Below are 20,746 nucleotides of genomic sequence, written 5' to 3'. Positions count from 1 at the left end.
AGCCCTTTAGGGGGGAGTCTTTATTTGGATGTTCTCTGTGTGTGCGGCAGGGGGCCTGTCTCTTGCTTAATTGTTGCTGTGTTTGCTTTAGGCAAACATCAAGGAAGTGGACGTTTTGATCCCCGCCAAACTGCACAACTCCCTGATCGGTGCCAAGGGGCGCTTGGTGCGGTCGCTCATGGAGGAGTGTGGAGGGGTGCACATCCACTTTCCCTCTGAAGGCTCGGGCAGCGACAAAGTCACCATCAGGGGTCCCGTGGAGGAAGTGGAGAAGGCACGGAAACAGCTGCTTCAGCTGGCTGAGGAGAAGGTATTTCCACAACAGCAACGGCAACAACGCGCATTTATATAGCGCCTGTAACGGTCCCCAGGGCGCTTCACGGGAGCGTTGTCAAACAAAGCTTGACACCGAGCCACGTGAGGAGATATTAGGACAGGTGGCCAAGATCTTGGTCACAGAGGTAGATTGTAAGGAGCGACTCAAAGGAGGAGAGGTTTTGGGGAGGAAATCCTTATTTTGGACATAAGAATTTTCAGTTACTGAGAAAAAAAAATTTACATTTTATTTTGAGCAATCGTGGGAACCTCGGTGGCCAGACTGTGCCCTCACAGGGTGACAAGTTAGCATAGTCAAACCTCACTATAAAAGTGAACATAGCAATGTAGATATATCCCTGGGATGAAAGGCTTTCCTTTGAGGAGAGATTGAGTAGATTGGGCCCATACTCTCTGGAGTTTAGAAGAATGAGCGGTGATCTCATTGAAACATTTAAGATTCTGAGGGGGCTTGACAGGGTAGCTGTCGAGAGATTGTTTCCCCCTGGCTGGAGAGTCTAGAACTAGGGGGTCACAGTCTCAGAATAAGGGGTCAGCCATTTAGATGAGGAGGAATTTCTTCTCTCAGGGGATGGTGAATCTTTGGAATTCTCTGCTCCAGATGGCTGTGGAGGCTCAGAAGTTGAGTATATTTAAGGCTGAGATCGATAGATTTTGGGTCTCTAGAGCGACCGAGGGATATGGGGATCGGGCGGGAAAGTGGAGTTGAGTTCAATGATCAGTCATGATCTTATTTATAGGCGGAGCAGGCTCGAGGGGCCGAATGGCCTACCCCTGCTCCGAGTTTTTACGTGTGACAAATGCAGTTCATCAGGAAGTCACAATGGGCAGATAGGAAGTCTCCACAGATGTAAGATTTGTAGTAAGATGTAGATAGATGGATTTACCACCAGCATTAAAGCATCAAGTCATAATCAACGTCATGCTGAACCAGCTGGTAAGGGGCGAGGGACAGTGGCCACAAGTCTAGCTACCTCTCTGATTATCCCTCCTCTCCTACCCTATCCTTCCAATCTTTGAGATTGGAACACAATGGTATCTTCTTCCTTGAATTGAGGATGACTTGCTTCCATGCCAAAAAGGGATGAGTTCACAAATGTTTCAATGAAGAACCTAATATTCCAGATCCCGAACTACATCCCGAAGGGTGGAAGATGCCTGTGGGTGGATTTTTTTAACGTGGGGTGACCGTTGCACACCAGCCACCACACGGGGCTTGACAGAGCTAGGTCTTGGTCCAGTGGCAAGGGTTAACCAGGACGACTGGAGACCTGCTCTGCTGCACGGACCCAGTGCGCGCACACATATCGCACAGTGTGTGGGGCTGGGCCCAGTGCTGCCCCTGGGCCCCTCGCCTCTTCTGGGCTCCCGAACTCCCGCCAGTCCTGGGCCCCGGTCACGTCGCTCTACAATCTCTCGCCGCTCCTGCTTGTACCTACCTGCGCCCCAATCAGCGACCTGGACCTTGGTGACGTCCATTCCAGCCGCCCTCGTCACTGGAGTGGTGTGCTCCTTTTAAGCAGCAGCAGTAAAAAACAGCAGAATCCAACCCCCCCCCTGCGGTCACTTGTGAACTCGCTGGTGTTTTCAGTGTGAGTTTGTGGGGTGTGAACGCCGCCCTCCTCACAGCCTGTAACAGCAGTTTACAAAAGCCATCACTGTGAGCCCAGGATAGAAATTCACAACATCCCCTCCTCCTGGTTCCTGCCCAAGGGGGACCGCGCATGCGCCCCGCTGACCACTGAGCCGCCCAAGATGGCGGCCGTTCCCCCCCCCCCCCCCCAGGCCTGTCACCGGGAGAAACCCGAGCTGCCGGGGGCCCCGCTCGGGTCAAACGCCGGACCCGCAGGTTCCTGTTTTGGGGCCTGAGGTATATGAAGGTTACACATTTGAAGTCAGGGATGAGAAAAGGTCTTTCGACCCATCAAAACTCATTCTCTCGAGCACATTGGCTCTCCCATCGTGGCATCGAATTGCGCAACCCTAAATTGTTTGCCTTGCTCGGTGGATTAACGAAGGCATTTATCACTCTTTTGGTAAAGAATGGTTTCCTGATATCATAGAAACATAGGAACATAGAAAATAGGTGCAGGAGTAGGCCATTCGGCCCTTCGAGCCTGCACCGCCATTCAATGAGTTCCTGGCTGAACATGCAACTTCAGTACCCCATTCCTGCTTTCTCGCCATACCCCTTGATCCCCCGAGTAGTAAGGACTTCATCTAACTCCTTTTTGACTATATTTAGTGAATTGGCCTCAACAACTTTCTGTGGTAGAGAATTCCACAGGTTCATAATTCTCTGAGTGAAGAAGTTTCTCCTCATCTCGGTCCTAAATGGCTTACCCCTTATCCTTAGACTGTGACCCCTGGTTCTGGACTTCTCCAACATTAATAAGAACATAATAATTAGGAACAGGAGTAGGCCATCTAGCCCCTCGAGCCTGCTCCGCCATTCAACAAGATCATGGCCGTGGACTCAGCTCCACTTACCCGCCCGCTCCCCGTAACCCTTAATTCCCTTATTGGTTAAAAATCTATCTATCTGTGATTTGAATACATTCAATGAGCTAGCCTCAACTGCTTCCTTGGGCAGAGAATTCCACAGATTCACAACCCTCTGGGAGAAGAAATTCCTTCTCAACTCGGTTTTAAATTGGCTCCCCCGTATTTTGAGGCTGTGCCCCCTAGTTCTAGTCTCCCCGACCAGTGGAAACAACCTCTCTGCCTCTATCCTGTCTATCCCCTTATCAATTTCCATTCCGAGCTTATATCTGTGTATTAAAATGTATGCACGGGCTTCCTCGTGCCATGATTTTTGGTCACGTTTCTGCATCAAAATTTAGAATGGAAATTCTGTATGTAAACATGTTTGTGACACTGTAGTTGCAGGCCCTGGCCTGTGGTTGGTGCTGTGGAGTCATTTTTTTGATGTCTCTCCCAATTCCATCGCCATCCCTACCTTAAAGAACCTTATTTATACTATCCCCATATCCCTTGATTCGCTTAATATCCAAAAATCTGTCGATCTCAGCCCTGAATATACTCAACGATTCACTATCCACGGCCCTCTGAGGCAGAGAATTCCAAAGATTCACAACTCTCTGAGTGAAGAAATTTCTCCTCATCTCAGTCCTAAATGGCCGACCCCTTATCCTGAGACGATGCCCCCTGGTTCCTGGTTCTCGAAGGAGCAGGCGAGTGGGATTAATTGGATAGCTCAACCAAAGAGCCGGCACAGGAACGATAGCCGCCTTCTGTGCTGTATCATTCAATGATTCTACCTTACGTTGCGCTTGAGTACTCCACAGCACCTCCCCCTGGTGCTCTGGTGCACTGCGCCACCTGTGGAAGAGGTTAGGGGGCCGAAATCGCCCACCGTCCGAAACGAATTGCACCTACCGCTGTTATCGCTGTGCGTGGGGCAGCCAAACCGGAGAAATTCAGGGGGGGGATGGGCAGGGGGGGGGGGGGGGCGGAGTGGCCGACACCACATCAGCTTGATGACATCATTCATCGCGCTGGCGCGTCACAACGCCCCTCCCCGTCAGTTAAAGGGGCGGACTCTGCAGCCACTTTAGTGGAAAACACTGGGCCACCCGGGGGGGGGGGGGCGGTGGGGGGGTTTCGGCTGGGCCCTGGCACTCAAGAAGGTGGGTAGGGGTGGGGGGGGGGGGCAGGCTGCCTGTTGGCGGCCCGTCCGAACCCGCGGCCGCAATTGCCGGCCCGACCTGGCAGTCGGCCAACAAAAAAAAAAACGTGGAGGTCGCCGACAGCGCCACTCCCCTTTAAGGGTGGCCGTGCCGTTGAGCGAAAGCTGTCGGTCGCACCGACCGGCGGCGGGGCTGATCCCGTGGGGCGAATTACCGGCGGACCATTTCGGGAAGGGGTCGGCGCGTGCAGGCCGGTTGGAGCTGTCCCCCTGCACCGCTCCAAAAACCGAGGACGGGCAAATTTATAAAATGGCGGCCCCTCCGCGGAGACTCGACGGGGCCAGACCTGAAAGCAACGGCCACGGGCTTTATGGAAAGGGGCAACTTCAGCCCTCCCCCCCCCCCCCCCCCCTGATATTAACTGTTCTCCTCTCGACTTCCTCCCCCTCTTCCCCCCTCATTGCAGCAAATCAACAACTGCACCGTGGAGCTGCATGCCAAACCGGAATACCACAAGTTTCTCATCGGGCGAGGCGGCGGGAACATCCGCAAGGTGCGGGACCGCACCGGGGCCCGCATCATCTTCCCGGCGGTCGACGACCGGGACCAAGAGCTGATCACCATCGTCGGCAAAGAGGACGCAATAAAGCAGGCGCACAAAGAATTGGAGATTCTGATTAAGAACCTGGTGAGTTTCCCCCCCCCCATCCCACCCCACCCTGCATCCCACCCGCCCGCTCTCGTTGTAAAGAAAGAACCTGAATTTATGTAGCACCTGTCACGACGTCCCAATAGCGCCGTACCGCCAATCGGGACATGCACTCACGGTCGTGACGCAGGAAGCGCAGCAGCCAGTTTACGCACGGCGCGCTCCCACCAGCGGCCGTGGAATCACCTGTCGTTTCCGGCGTTGGTTGAGGGATGAATACAGGCTCAAGGACACCAGAAAGACTTGCATTTGTATCGCGCCTTTCACGACCACCGGGCGTTTCAGAAAGCGCTTTACAGCCAGTGAAGCACTTTTTGGAGTGCAGTCACGGTTGTAATGCGGGAAACGCCAATTTGCGCACAGCAAGCTCCCACAAACAGCCATGTGATAATGACCCAGATAATTTGCTCTTTTTTTTTGTTATGTTGACTGTGGAATAAATATTGGCGTAAAAGATCCCACGGCCACTATTTCGAAGAAGAGCAGGGGGAGTTCTCCCCGGTGTCCTGGGGCCCAATATTTATCCCTCAACCAACATCATTAAAAACAGATGATCTGGGTCATTATCACATTGCTGTTTGTGGGAGCTTGCTGTGCGCAAATTGGCGTTTCCCACGTTACAACAGTGACTCCACTCCAAAAGTACTTCATTGGCTGTAAAGCGCTTTGAGACGTCCGGTGGTCATGAAAGGCGCTATATAAATGCAAGTCTTTTGCTTTTCGGTTGACAGTACCTCCGAGGTGGATCTCCCCGATCCCAGCAGTGGAATATTTTGTCGTTCATTATGTGTAACCAGAGGCCAGAATTGCTTGCCGCAATAAATAGGGTACGAGCTGCCCCGCGGAGGGGAGGGGGGTTGGGCTCAATGGATACATGCACTGCCCAGTGTGGTACTGAAGGCCCACGGTTTGGTACTTGTGCTGTGATTGGCTGGTGGATCTACGCAGACCGGGGGTGGGGGGGGGGGTGGGGAATTGGACTGAGCACAGCAGGGGTGCACAAGGGCAGAAATATCAGCCACGAGGTGTTATCCCTTCTGATCGCTAGCTCATGACCGACCTCTGCAGGAAAGTAAGCGCCTGTGAAGCTCAGTTGAAGCCTTTAACCCGTCAACGACACGGCTGTTGCCTCCTCCCAGCACGGGGTCCCGATTGCATGGCCCGGCGGCCGGGATAGCCTTGCCAGCGTTCTCCCGACTGGCTCAGACCGAAGGCACATCCGCACGGGCCAGGCCTCGGAGGGGCCGCCGCCGCCCACGGAGCTATTCTGCTGCGTGAGTCGCCACCTACCGAAGAGGAAGGTCGTTGGAGGACGGGGGTGGGGGGGATGGAGGAAGCATTAGCCGAGGTGCTGCGCGGATGCAAACAACAACAGCTTGCATTTATATAGCGCCTTTAACGTCCCAAGGCACTTCACAGCAGTGACTATCAAAGTAAATGTGACTCCGAGCCAGATTAGGAGATATTCGGGCAGGTGACCAAATCCTTGGTCAAAGAGTTAGGTTTTAAGGAGAGTCTTAAAGGAGGGAGAATGAGGTAGAGAGGCAGAGAGGTTTAGGGAGGGAGTTCCAGAGCTTGGGGCCCAGGCAACAGAAGGCACGGCCACCAATGGTGGAGCGATTATAATCAGGGATGCTCACGAGGGCAGAATTAGAGGAGCGCAGACACCTCGGGGGGGGGTTGTGGGGCTGGAGGAGATTACAGAGATAGGGAGGGGGCGAGGGACCATGGAGGGATTTGTAAACAAGGATGAGAATTTTGAAATCGAGGCGCTGCTTAACCGGGAGCCAATGTAGGTCAGCGAGCACAGGGGGTGATAGGTGAGCGGGACTTGGTGCGAGTTAGGACACGGGGCAGCGAGCACAGGGGGTGATGGGTGAGCGGGACTCGGTGCGAGTTAGAACACGGGGCAGCGAGCACAGGGGGTGATGGGTGAGTGGGACTTGGTGCGAGTTAGGACACGGGGTCAGCGAGCACAGGGGGTGATGGGTGAGCGGGACTTGGTGTGAGTTAGGACACGGGGTCAGCGAGCACAGGGGGTGATGGGTGAGCGGGACTTGGTGCGAGTTAGGACACGGGGTCAGTGAGCACAGGGGGTGATGGGTGAGCGGGACTCGGTGCGAGTTAGGACATGGGGCAGCGAGCACAGGGGGTGATGGGTGAGCGGGACTCAGTGCGAGTTAGGACACGGGGGCAGCGAGCACAGGGGGTGATGGGTGAGCGGGACTCGGTGCAAGTTAGGACACGGGGTCAGTGAGCACAGAGGGTGATGGGTGAGCGGGACTCGGTGCAAGTTAGGACACGGGGTCAGCGAGCACAGGGGGTGATGGGTGAGTGGGACTCGGTGCGAGTTAGGACACGGGGCAGCCGAGTTTTGGACGAGGTTACGTTTATGGAAGTTGGGAGGACATCTCCCACTCCGCACACTGCGAACATTCGGTGTGCGGGTTGGTTTGAACATGCCGTGGTCACGCTGTGAAACCCTTTCTCGCAGGACAACGTCGTCGAGGACCTGATGATGGTCGACCCCAAATATCACCGGCACTTCGTGGCACGCCGAGGGCAGGTGCTGCGGGAGATCGCGGAGGAGTACGGGGGCGTGACGGTCAGCTTCCCCCGCACGGGCGTCCAGAGCGACCGAGTGATGCTCAAAGGGGCGAAGGACTGCGTCGAGGCGGCCAAGCGGCGAATCCAGGAGATCATCGGAGACCTGGTAAGCACATTCGATTTCTGTCGCACCCTCAGCTCTTCGCGGCCATTGAGTTATTTCGATTGGTGAATTTGTGCACAGCAAGTTCCTAAAAACAGGGACCTCCGACCTTGGCCGGTGTGGGTTGAGGATAACCATTGGGCAGGGGGACACCAGGAGAACGCCCCTCTGCCTCAAAAAAGAGCCACGGGTTCTCTTGCAGAACCGTTACAGCACAGAAGGAGGCCATTGGGCCCGTCGAGCCCTTCCCGGCTCTCTGCAAGAGCCCCTCTGCTAGTCCCATTCCCGCTGCCCCTTTTCCCCGTAGCCCTGCAGGTTTATTTCCTGAAGCTACTGATCCAATTCCCGTTTGAAAGCCGCGATTGAGTCTGCCTCCCCCACCCTCTCAGACAGCGCGTTCCAGATCCTGACCACTCGCTGCGTTAAAAATGTTACGCCTTTGGTTCTCAGGCCAGTCACCTAAAATCTGTGTCCACTGGTTCTCCTCCCTTCCACCAATGGGAACAGTTTCTGTCTACTCTGTCAGGATTTTGAACAGCTCCATCATAGAAACATAGAAAATAGGTGCAGGAGTAGGCCATTCGGCCCTTCGAGCCTGCACCACCATTCAATGTGATCATGGCTGATCATTCACCTCAGTAACCCATTCCTGCTTTCTCTCCATACCCCTTGATCCCTTTAGCCGTAAGGGCCACATCTAACTCCCTTTTAAATATATCCAACGAACTGGCCTCAACAACTTTCTGCGGTAGAGAATTCCCCAGGTTCACAATTCTCTGAGTGAAGAAGTTTCTCCTCATCTCGGTCCTAAATGGCCTACCCCTTATCCTTAGACTGTGACCCCTGGTTCTGGACTTCCCCAACATCGGGAACATTCTTCCTGCATCTAACCTGTCCAATCCCGTCAGAATTTTATATGCTTCTATGAGATCCCCTCTCATTCTTCTAATTTCCAGTGAATATAAGCTTAGGTCGATCCAGTCTTTCTTCATATGTCAGTCCTGCCATCCCGGGAATCAGTCTGATGAACCTTCGCTGCACTCCCTCAATAGCAAGAATGTCCTTCCTCAGATTAGGAGACCAAAACTGCACACAATATTCAAGGTGTGGCCTCACCAAGGCCCTGTACAACTGCAGTAAGACCTCCCTGCTCCTATACTCAAATCCCCTCACTATGAAGGTCAACATGCCATTTGCCTTCTTCATCGCCTGCTGTACCTGCATGCCAACTTTCAATGACTGATATACCATGACACCCAGGTCTCGTTGCACCTCTGCTTTTCCTAATCTGTCACCTGTCCTCTCAACCTTCTCTGCTTCAAGGAGAACAACCCCAGCTTCTCCAGTCTATCCACGTAACTGAATGAACTCCCTCATCCCATGTAGCCATCTGAACAGGCAGATAGAACTTTAGTTTAACATCCGGAAGACTGCACAGCAGACCGGGCGGCACTCCCTCAGCACTGCACGGGGAGTGTCGGCCTGGATTACGTGCATCAGTCCCTGGAGTGGGACTTGAACCCACTACCTTCTGACCCACAGCTGGCAGCGCGCCTCACTGAGCCACACTGGCTTGACAACAACACGTCCATGTAAGGACATAAGAAATAGGAGCAGAAGTCAGCCATTCGGCCCCTCGAGCCGGCTCCGCCATTCAATAAGATCATGGCTGATCTGATCTTGGCCTCTTCCCTGCCCGCTCCCCATAACCCTTGACTCCCATGTATTTCACAAATCTGTCCCTCTCCGCCTTAAATGCATCCAATGACCCAGCCTCCACAGCTCTCTGGGGCAGAGAATTCCACAGATTTACAACCCTCTGAGAGAAGAAATTCCTCCTCATCGCCGTCTTAAATGGGTGACCGCTTATTCTGAGACGATGCCCCCTAGTTCGAGATTCCCCCACGATGGGAAACATCTTCTCTGCACCTACCCTGTCAAGCCCCCTCACAATCTTATATGTTTCAGTAAGATCACCTCTCATTCTTCTAAACTCCAATGAGTATAGGCCCAACCTGCTCAACCTTTCTTCATAAGTGAACCCCTTCATCTCAGGAATCAACCGAGTGAACCCTCTCTGAACTGTCTCCAATGCAAGTATATCCCTCCTTAAATACGGAGACCAAAACTGCACGCAGTGCTCCAGGTGTGGCCTCACCAACACCCTGTACAGTTGTATTGAAATGTGGCGGCTAGTTGGATATCTCACGGGATTTCCATTTCTCGTGTTAACCTCACTGGCTCCCCTCCTTCTCCTGAAGGCACTAACTCCTGCCATGGCCCCTTGGCTTTTCCACTGCCCTCTCCTGAGTGACCGTTCTTCAGGTTGGCAGGCCACCGACAGTGGGCGGGTATCACCAGTAAACCCAACGCTGCCAGAGGTCACAGTTCAGACAGACACTTCCAGCCGGGGGTCACCAGATCGGCAGCGGGAAGCCCTCCCCGAGTTTGTTTTCAGTTGGCTACCTTCGGCCAACTGAGGCACCCCAATGGCTGGCCCATCCCGGCCGAGCTGAGCGGCCCCAACACCGACTGGGGATTAACACCCGGGGCGGTCCAGCTCTGAACCACATTTAGCATTCCGCCTCCAGAGCCATCTCTTGCCAAGCGAGCAGTGTGCAGTCGGTCCTTCTCCCCCCCCCCCCCCGCCCCAGTGCTGTCAGCAGGATCATGCAGGTTGGCCAAGCATGACGCGGCCTGTGAGATTTCTTGTCATAAGAATTAGGAGCAGGAGTAGGCCATTCGGCCCCTCGAGCCTGCTCCGCCATTCAATATCATCACAGGCAGGTACTCGGAATCGAGGAAGACTTGCTTCCGCTCTAAAAGTGAGTTCTCAGGTGGCTGAACAGTCCAATACGGGAATTACAGTCCCTGTCACAGGTGGGACAGACAGTGGTTGAGGGAAAGGGAGGGTGGGACTGGTTTGCCGTACGCTCCTTCCGCTGCCTGCGCTTGGTCTCTGCATGCTCTCGGCGATGAGACTAAAGTCATGGCTGAATTGGAGGAGCGCAGAGATCTCGGAGGGTTGTGGGGCTGGAGGAGGTTACAGAGATAGGGAGGGGGGGCGAGGTCATGGAGGGATTTGAACACTAGTTAGTGGACGTGGAGTCGCTGTGGGTCATCGAGCACATGGGTGAACGGGTGAGAAATTCAGGGAGACATTTTGGTGTGTTTGTAAAGTTAAAGCAAGTTCTTGTCGTAAAATATCATTGGTTTATGATGACACGTTCAGTTTTCTAACTTTGAACCAGGATATACCCAGCTCCTTTAACAATCGGAAATTAAAATTAAAACATTCTATTTACATTGCTTGATCAAGAGGAAGGCGGTCTGGAGATTTAAAAGGACAATCTCATTCAGATTTGTAAACATTTTTAATCTTTTTTTTTTTGTTCATCAAGGTGAGGGATGTCAGTGCTGGGGAATGGAACTCTTTTCCATTTCAGGTTCCCAGTGTTGGCATCAAACTCCCCCAGGGCAGGTACAGCACGGGGTTAGATACAGAGTAAAGCTCCCTCTACACTGTCCCATCAAACACTCCCAGGGCAGGTACAGCACGGGGTTAGATACAGAGTAAAGCTTCCTCTACACTGTCCCCATCAAACACTCCCAGGGCAGGTACAGCACGGGGTTAGATACAGAGTAAAGCTTCCTCTACACTGTCCCCATCAAACACTCCCAGGGCAGGTACAGCACGGGGTTAGATACAGAGTAAAGCTCCCTCTACACTGTCCTATCAAACACTCCCAGGGCAGGTACAGCACGGGGTTAGATACAGAGTAAAGCTCCCTCTACCCTGTCCCATCAAACACTCCCAGGGCAGGTACAGCACGGGGTTAGATACAGAGTAAAGCTCCCTCTACACTGTCCCATCAAACACTCCCAGGGCAGGTACAGCACGGGGTTAGATACAGAGTAAAGCTCCCTCTACACTGTCCCATCAAACACTCCCAGGGCAGGTACAGCACGGGGTTAGATACAGAGTAAAGCTCCCTCTACACTGTCCCCATCAAACACTCCCAGGGCAGGTAATAATGCACCCTCAGAGTAATTCCTTCTTTAAACCTCTCTGCCTCTCTTTCCTCTTTCAAGGCACTCCTTAAAATGTACCTCTTTGACCAAGCTTTTATTCATCAGCCCTAATATCTCCTTACGTGGCTCGGTGTCAATTTTTGTTTGATAACGCTCCTGTGAAGCACCTTGGGACATTTTACTACGTTAAAGGCGCTATATAAATGCAACTTGTTCATGAAAACCAAGGTGCAGAGCAATGCTGCTTCTACAGAGCCCCATCGAGCAGTATCTTAACGGATGGCCAATTCGCCAGCAGTGGAAGTTAAAAACCAACCCTTCTACTTTAAGGAATCTTCACACTTCGAAGTCTAAAACGCTTTGAATTCACACAGTGTACTCCTCTAAAATGACGCCTGATTTATTCTTCCCTCTCTCTCTCTTGTTCTCTGCCCGTGCCTTTCCAGGAGGCCCAGGTGACACTGGAGTGCGTGATCACACAACGCTTCCATCGAGCCGTCATGGGGCTGAAGGGCTCCAAGGTCCAGCAGATCACCAGGGATTACGACGTGCAGATCAAGTTCCCCGAACGGGATGAAAACCAAGGTACGGTTCAGGGGGCCTTAGCGGTGTGTGGAACCGGCGAGGGGGGGGGCCCAATGCTCAATTCCCACCCCCTAGCGTGAACGCTCGACTGCAGTGTTATTTTCCATGTTGACGGTATCCCCAGAGATTCACTCACCCCAGCTGGGCCGACCTCGAGCCCGGGGGGAGCAATTTAGGACAGGTCGGCCTGCGGTCGGTGAGGCTTGTCCGCCTCATTGCCATCTCTTCGAGGTGGTAATGGAGCTTAAGGAAAGGGCGGGGGGGGGGGGGGGGGGCATTTTCGGCCCCTCGGTATGTTGCCGCCTCTGTTCGCGCCCTATAGCGGCGGTAATGGCGGTAGGAGATGGTTTCTGGGTGGGTGACCAGCGCCCCACCGGGACATTGGTTGCCGGTTTTGCGGGGGGCGCAGAGCAGCACCGCCCGGGAGCGCCAAGCCGGTATGCAACGGCACTGGTTTCGACAGCGCGGTGATTTTTGTCGGGCACTGGCCCCTGTAGCGCACCCTAGTGGGACCGCCTGGGAAAGCGGGCGGTCCGCGCTGCTCCTGCGGCGGCGAGGGAAGCCATGAGGTAAGTGTGAGTTCTGCGGTTTATCCTAATGCGGGGAATTCAAGGTATTGGGAAGGTTTGTTGCGTTTTTGGTGGCGGTTTTCGTTTTTCCAGAGAAGCCTCTCTTAGGCCGCTCCGAAGCCGACTCTTTAGCAACGGGATTTCCAGTCGCTTTCCTGGAACGCCTCTCTCCCGCCCTCACTCCCACACTCGGAAGGCCCAGCTGCGGAATCTTGTGGCCTATAGGCGCAAACCATTTCCCGGCGGCAAAGCTTTACCGCTCCGCCACCATTACCGGCCGAAAAATCCTCCAGCCGGAAATCCAGTCCTGTGAATAGAAGCATGTGTCTGTGGTGTCCTTCCATATCTTTATTATTGTTACCAGTTTTTGGTCCCTGTGCTGTTTTTTCCTGCTCTGTTACACCTTCCCTTGCCGTGTTTTACTCCGGATATTCATAGAATCGTACCGCACAGAAGGAGGCCTGTGCCGAACAATATTTTGGACTCCTACTCTTCTTGGATATCAACCCTATGTCAGCAAAGATTGTTTCACCCGCCTGGCGATCTAGGTGATCTATTTGTAGGCTGAATAAAGAGCCCAATCACTTGAGGGAGATCGTCCTATGAGGAGAGATTGAGTAGACTGGGCCGATATTCCCTAGAGACTAGAAGAATGAGAGGTGATCTGATTGAAACATTAAAAAAATTCTCGACACGGTAGATGTAGGGAGGATGTTTCCCCCCGGGCTGGGGAGTCTAGAACCAGGGGTCACACAGTCTCAGGATAAGGGGGCGGCCATTTAGGACTGAGGTGAGGAGAAATGTCTTCACTCAGAGGGTGGTGAATCTTTGGAATTCTCTGCCCCAGAGGGCTGTGGAGGCTCAGTCGTTGAGTATATTCAGGACAGAGATCGATAGATTTTTCGATACTAAGGGACTAGGGGGATAGGGCGGGAAGCTGGAGCTGAGGGAGATGATCAGCCGCGATCTTATTGGATGGCGGAGCAGGCTCGAGGGGCTGAATGGCCGACTCCTGCCCCTAATTCTTATGTTCTTGGCTTAATTCAGTTGTTGGTTCCACCCTGTGCCCTCACATCACCTTGTCTTTGGATAACACGATCCTAGACTTGAGCTTCAACAACTTGCATTTATGTAGCACCCTTTAATGCAGTAGAAACATCCCAAGGTGCTTCACAGGAGCGATGATCATTTCTGCTTCTGGGAGAATCCGAAAATAGAGGCTATAATGACCAGATACAGGCAACTCTCGATTATCCGCACACGGGTGCAAAGGGGAAACGGTTGTAACGGCATTTAAACGGTTGTAACGTCGGAGTCCTTTCGGCCCAGGAAAGCACGGGCCGGTGCCTTTGGAGTCCTTTCAGCCCGGGAAGGCATCGCGCTCCAGAACCCCGGAGCTAGACAATCTCCTCCTCAAGGCCACCTGCATGCATACTGGTCATGTCCATGCTTAACTGCCTTGTTACTGTTTGTAGCTGATTGCACAGTATTTATCCATTGAAGTTTTAACTTTATAATGTCAACTCGCTCTAACGGAGAAATCGTTTACCCAGTATATAGCCCAATCCCCGAGGGACCCGGACCCGGATAATCGCGAGTTGTCTGTAGTTACTAATAAATCCAGTCGGCAAATGAGGAGAAATGACTTGACTCAGAGAGAGCGGTCAGAACGAGGAACGCGCTGCCACAGGAAGTGGTTGAGGTGATTAGCTTCGACGCTTTCAAATGGAAACTAGACGATCACATGAGCGAGAAAGAGAAAGATGGGCTGAAAGGCTGAGACGAGGCAGATGGACTGGGTGGAGCATAAACACCAGCTCGTTGGGCCGAATGGCCGGTTTCTCTGCTGTATATTCTGTGTATACTTTGGCACCGAGTCACGTAAGGAGATATTGGGGACAGGTGACCAAAAGCTTGGGCAAAGGCGTGTCTTAAAGGAGGAAAGAGTGGTTTAGGGAGGGAGTTCCAGAGCTTGGGGCCTCCGTAGCTGCCAAACAAATTTCTATAAACCGTGAAGGGACAAATAACAACAGGAACACGACGTATCGTTTTACGGGGGACTGTTAACTTGCGGCACAGTAGAAAATAAGAATCATATAAATTTACAGCACGGAAGGAGGCCATTTGGCCCATCGTGTCCGTGCTGGCCGACCAAGAGCCACCCAGCCTAATCCCACTTTCCGGCTCTCAGTCCGTAGCCCTGCAGGTTACGGCACTTCAGGTGCACATCCAAGTACTTTTTAAATGTGGTGAGGGTTTCTGCCTCTACCACCCTTTCAGGCAGTGAGTTCCGCCCCAGACCCCCACCGCCCTCTGGGTGAAGAAATTTCCCCTCAAATCCCCTCTAAACCTCCCCCCAATTACTTTAAATCTATGCCCCCTGATTATTGACCCCTCTGCTAAGGGGAATAGGTCCGTCCTATCCACTCTATCCACCCTCATAATTTTATACACCTCAAATTAAATCTCCCCTCAGCCTCCTCAGGAGGTTTAATTTGAGGTGTATAAAATTATGAGGTTGTATAGAGGGGAAAGAAAACAACCCCAGCCTATCCAATCTTTCCTCAGAGCTAGAATTCTCCAGTCCCGGCAACATCTTGGTAAATCTCCTCTGTACCCTCTCTCTAGTGCAATCACATCCTTCTTGTAATATGGTGGCCAGAAATTGCTTATAACCACTGTGTTGAATGATGCACAGAATAGTCCGACACGGTGGTTATATTTGTTATTTCTTGGCCTGGCCTGTCTCTCTTCAACCGCTTAAGATACGCACCACAAATGTTCTCGGGTCCCCTCCTGATTGGCCGGCGTAACGGCGACGATCGGAGCAAACCCCGGGTAGACTGAAACTCCGGGCAATCGTCTCTGGCTTGAGCCAAACAGGTTGATAAATACCTTCGAATAAGAAAGAATGACTTGCATTTTTACAGCGCCTGTCACGACCACCGGACACCACATAGCCAACATTCACAAAGCTTAATGGACTGACGGCCTTTTTCTCAAGGGGTGCTGGAATACAAAGGGATAGGGGGGGGAAAAAAGTCTGGCATTTATATAGCGCCTTTCACAACCTCAGGACGTCCCAAAGCGCTTTTACAGCCAATGAAGTACTTTTTGGAATGTAGTCACTGTTGTACTGTAGGAAACGTGGCAGCCGATTTGCACACAGCAAGCTCCCACAAACATCAATGTGATAATGACCCAGATAATCTGTTTTAGTGATGTTGGTTGAGGGATAAATATTGGCCACAGGACACCGGGGATAACTCCCTCTGCTCTGCTTAGAAATAGTGGCCATGGGATCTTTTACGTTCACCTGAGAGAGCAGACGGGGCCTCGATTTAATGTCTCATCTGAAAGACGGCACCTCCGACAGTGCGACGCTCCCTGAGTACTGCCTCTCCGACAGTACGGCGCTCCCTCAGTACTGCCCCTCCGACAGTACGGCGCTCCCTCAGTACTGCCCCTCCGACAGTACGGCGCTCCCTCAGTACTGCCCCTCCGACAGTACGGCGCTCCCTCAGTACTGCCCCTCCGACAGTACGGCGCTCCCTCAGTACTGCCCCTCCGACAGTACGGCGCTCCCTCAGTACTGCCCCTCCGACAGTACGGCGCTCCCTCAGTACTGCCCCTCCGACAGTACGGCACTCCCTCAGTACTGCCCCTCCGACAGTACGGCGCTCCCTCAGTACTGCCCCTCCGACAGTACAGCGCTCCCTCAGCACTGCCCTTCCGACAGTACGGCGCTCCCTCAGTACTGCCCCTCCGACAGTGCGGCGCTCCCTCAGCACTGCCCCTCCGACAGTGCGGCGCTCCCTCAGTACTGCCCCTCCGACAGTGCGGCGCTCCCTCAGTACTGCCCCTCCGACAGTGCGGCGCTCCCTCAGTACTGACCCTCCGACAGTGCGCCGCTCCCTCAGCACTGCCCCTCCGACAGTGCGGTGCTCCCTCAGTACTGACCCTCCGACAGTGCGCCGCTCCCTCAGCACTGCCCCTCCGACAGTGCGGCGCTCCCTCAGTACTGACCCTCCGACAGTGCGCCGCTCCCTCAGCACTACACTGTGGGTGTGTCAGCCTGGATTATGGGCTCAAGCCCCTGGAATGGGACTTGAATCCACAACCTTCTGACTCGGAGGCGGGAGAGAGTGAGCCATAGTTGTCACGGCATATAGGTGACCAGGTCCAAGCAGATTGTCTGCTAAATTCAACAACAACAATAATAATAAATAGCTGCCCAACTAGGTGAATGACCAGATAGTCAGTTTTTGATGGTGTTGGTTGAGGGGTAAAGTTAGGCTGGGAGCACCTTTGAATAGTGCTGTGGGATCTTTCTGGTCCTCCTGAACAGGCAGGACTGGATTCCCCAGATAATGGCTCCTCTGACAGTGCAGCACCAGCTCAGTACTGCACTGGGCGTGTCAGCCTGGATTATGTGCTCAAGTCTCTGGGGTAGGGGCTCGAACCCATAACGCTTCAGCCTTGTCTTTTGCACTCGCGTGCCGGGCTCCGCCATCATCGAGAATGGGGATATTCATGGAGCCTCCTCCTCCCGTTAGTTGTTTAATGGCCCACCACCATTCACGACTGGATGTGGCAGGACTGCAGAGCTTTGATCCGATCCGTTGGTTGTGAGATGGCTTCGGCCCCGTCTATAGCACGCTGCTTCCGCTGTTTAGCATGCATGCAGTCCTGTGTTCGTGGCCCCCCCCGACCTGTGAGAGAACAGCTCCGCACCACTTCAACCTCCAGTGCGAGCTGCTCCAAGCGTGCGACGATTTTGAGCTGGGCGACGTCATCGAAACGCTGGTCACCACTTTGGAGCGTGGGCAGGAACATCAGCGGGGCCCAGGTACAGAGGAGCGGGAAGGTCGGGGCGGAGGAGCGGCGAGTGTTTTGTGGCGGAGGTGCGACAGATGAGGGTACGGGGCCTAGAAGAGCCAAGGGCCCAGGGGCCCAGCCCACACTGTGCGTTATGTGCGCGCACTAGGTCCGTGCAGCAGAGCAGGTCTCCAGTCGTCCATGGTCAACCCTTGCCACTGGACCGAGACCCGGCTCTGTCGAGCCCCGTGTGGTGGCTGGTGTGCAACGGCCACCCCACGTTAAAAAAATCCACCCACACCTTCCACCTTCCACCCCCTCAACTGGAGTTCAGGACTGGAACATCGGGTCCTTCATTGAAACAACCGTGAACTTTCGTGGAAGCAAGTCCTCCTCGTTCGAGGGACCGCCTACGCACGATGAGTCCTGTGTTGCAGCTTCCCCAGGTGGGCACCTCATTTTCAGGTACGTCTGGAGCTGCTCCTGGCATACTCTTCACTTCTCATTGAACCAGGATTGGCCCCCTGGCTTGATGGTAATGGTAAGGGGATATGCCAGGCCATGAGGTTACAGCTTGTGGTGGAATACAATTCTGCTGCTGCTGATGGCCCCCAGCGCCTCATGGGTGCCCGGTTTTGAGCTGCTAGATCTGTTCTGAATCCCTCCCATTTGGCACGGTGGTTGTGCCACACAATACCTGTCAACGCTCCGTAAATAGCTGCTCACCAGGGGGAATCGGGATCTCCGCTGAGGTTGATTTTTCCACTTGTTAATGAGGAGATCAGCCTCATTTAGACGAAGCGGTATTTATTTAGTGACTTCAAGGTGCGGCTCAGCCCAGTAATTACAACACGGGACCAGTATCCAGGGCCTGAGAGCGAGCGCCTTTAATGTCGTAAACAGGCCCGGCCACCCAGGGAAGAAATGGACGTCAAACAGCGGCACACGAATTTGGAGAGGTGGACAGGGTTCTGTCCGTGGGGCGGGGAGAGGGGCCATCAGCAGCAGCAGAATTGTGTTCCACCACAATCTGTGGATCAGGAGATTAAGTGCAACATCCCCACCGACACCTGGGAGTCCCTGGCCCAAAGACCAGTCCGCCCTAAGTGGAGGAAGTGCATCCGGGAGGGCGCTGAGCACCTCGAGTCTCGTCGCCGAGAGCATGCAGAAAGCAAGCGCAGGCAGCGGAAGGAGCGTGCGGCAAACCTGTCCCACCCTCCCTTTCCTTCAACCACTGTCTGTCCCACCTGTGACAGGGACTGTAATTCTCGTATTGGACTGTTCAGTCACCTGAGAACTCATTTTTAGAGTGGACGCCAGCCTTCCTCGACTCCGAGGGACTGCCTATGGTGATGGTAACCTCATAGCCCGGCATATCCCACACTCTACCATTAAGGGGCAGCAGTAGTAAAGGGGGAGGGGTTTAGGAAGGGGGGATTCAACGAGATGTTTGTACGGCTCTGCCACGTCTGTTGAAGGCAGAGGTGAGGCGGGGAGGAGCGGGGCGCAGGGGAAGGGGGAAGCACAGCAGGGGGCCAGAGTCGGAGGAGCAGGGGGCCCGAGATGGGAGGTTCCGCCAGAGGAGATAGCGAAGATCGGTTGTGGAGTTGGTGGGGGGGGGGAGGGAGGGCGTGGAGATCAGGGAGACAGGGGGGGCAGGTCTGACTGGAGGGGGGGGGGGGGGCGGAGATCAGGGGGACAGGTCTGATTGAGGGGGGGGAGTTCGGGGGGGCAGGTCTCCATGGCCCCCCCCCGCCAATCAGACCTGTCGCCACTGAACTCTTCGCATCGCCCCCCGCCCCCAAATCAGACCTGCCCCCCACTGATCTCCCCCCCTCCAATCAGACCTGTTCCCCTGATCTCCCCCCTCCAATCAGACCTGTTCCCCTGATCTTCCCCCCTCCAATCAGACCTGTTCCCCTGATCTTCCCCCTCCAATTAGACCTGTCCCCCTGATCTCCCCACTCACAATCAGACCTGTCCCCCTGATCTCTGCCCCGTGTCCTAACTCGCACCGAGTCCCGCTCACCCATCGCCCCCTGTGCTCGCTGCCCCGTGTCCTAACTCGCACCGAGTCCCGCTCACCCATCACCCACTGTGCTCGCTGCCCCGTGTCCTAACTCGCATCGGGTCCCGCTCACCCATCACCCCATGTGCTCGCTGCCCCGTGTCCTAACTCGCACCGAGTCCCGCTCACCCATCACCCCCTGTGCTCGCTGCCCCGTGTCCTAACTCGCACCGAGTCCCGCTCACCCATCACCCCCTGTGCTTGCTGCCCCGTGTCCTAACTCGGTACCGAGTCCCGCTCACCCATCACCCCCTGTGCTCGCTGCCCCGTGTCCTAACTCGCACCGAGTCCCGCTCACCCATCATCCCCTGTGCTCGCTGCCCCGTGTCCTAACTCGGTACCGAGTCCCGCTCACCCATCACCCCATGTGCTCGCTGCCCCGTGTCCTAACTCGCACCGAGTCCCGCTCACCCATCACCCCCTGTGCTCGCTGCCCTGTGTCCTAACTCGCACCGAGTCCTGCTCACCCATCACCCCCTGTGCTCGCTGACCCCGTGTCCTAACTCGCACCGAGTCCTGCTCACCCATCACCCCCTGTGCTCGCTGCCCCGTGTCCTAACTCGCACCGAGTCCTGCTCGCCCATCACCCCCTGTGCTCGCTGCCCCGTGTCCTAACTCGCACCGAGCCCCGCTCACCCATCACCCCCTGTGCTCGCTGCCCCGTGTCCTAACTCGCACCGAGTCCTGCTCGCCCATCACTCCCTGTGCTCGCTGCCCTGTGTCCTAACTCGCACCAGGTCCCGCTCCCCCATCACCCTGTGTCCTAACTCGCACTGAGTCCCGCTCACCCATCACCCCCTGTGCTCACTGACCTACATTGGCTCCCGGTCCAGCAATGCCTCACATTTAAAATTCTCATCCTTGTTTTCAAATCCCTCCGCGACCTCACGCCGCCCCCAACATCTCTGTAACTTCCTCCATCCTCACAACCCTCCGAGATCTCTGCGCTCCTCCATTTTTGGCCTCTTGTGCATCCCCGGTTTTAATCGCTCCACCATTGGCGGCCGTGCCTTCAACCGCCTGGGCCCTAAGCTCTGGAATTCCCTCCCTAAACCTCTCCCCCTCTCCTCTTTAAACCTACATCTTTGACCCAGCTTTTGGTCATCCGCCCATATATCTCCTTATGTGGCTCGGTGTCAAATTTTGTTTGCCTATCACCTCTGTGAAGCTTGGGACGTTTTAATACGTTAAAGGTGCTATATAAAGGCAAGCTGATGTTGTTGATCAAGAGCAGAAACTCTGGCCGATTTCTCCCATTCCCAAGGCCGG

At 54.4% G+C, this 20,746-nt stretch overlaps 1 protein-coding gene across 2 annotated transcripts in view; it reads left to right on the top strand.

The window, feature by feature from the left end:
• LOC139232665 (vigilin-like) overlaps positions 1–20,746 on the top strand; it is a 140,025-nt gene that overhangs the window by 92,026 nt on the left and 27,253 nt on the right. For both annotated transcript variants that reach the window (XM_070863130.1, XM_070863131.1), the window contains exons 17-20: positions 92–310; positions 4,453–4,674; positions 7,190–7,408; positions 11,884–12,022. In XM_070863130.1, coding sequence (XP_070719231.1) covers positions 92–310; positions 4,453–4,674; positions 7,190–7,408; positions 11,884–12,022 — 799 coding nt within the window. The remainder of the gene's footprint in view (positions 1–91; positions 311–4,452; positions 4,675–7,189; positions 7,409–11,883; positions 12,023–20,746) is intronic.

This window comes from Pristiophorus japonicus, chromosome 20, assembly GCF_044704955.1.
Source record: "Pristiophorus japonicus isolate sPriJap1 chromosome 20, sPriJap1.hap1, whole genome shotgun sequence".
Lineage (NCBI taxonomy): Eukaryota > Metazoa > Chordata > Chondrichthyes > Pristiophoridae > Pristiophorus > Pristiophorus japonicus.
The sequence above is the reverse complement of the archived record's forward strand: the minus strand, read 5'-3'. Positions and strand labels throughout refer to the sequence as shown.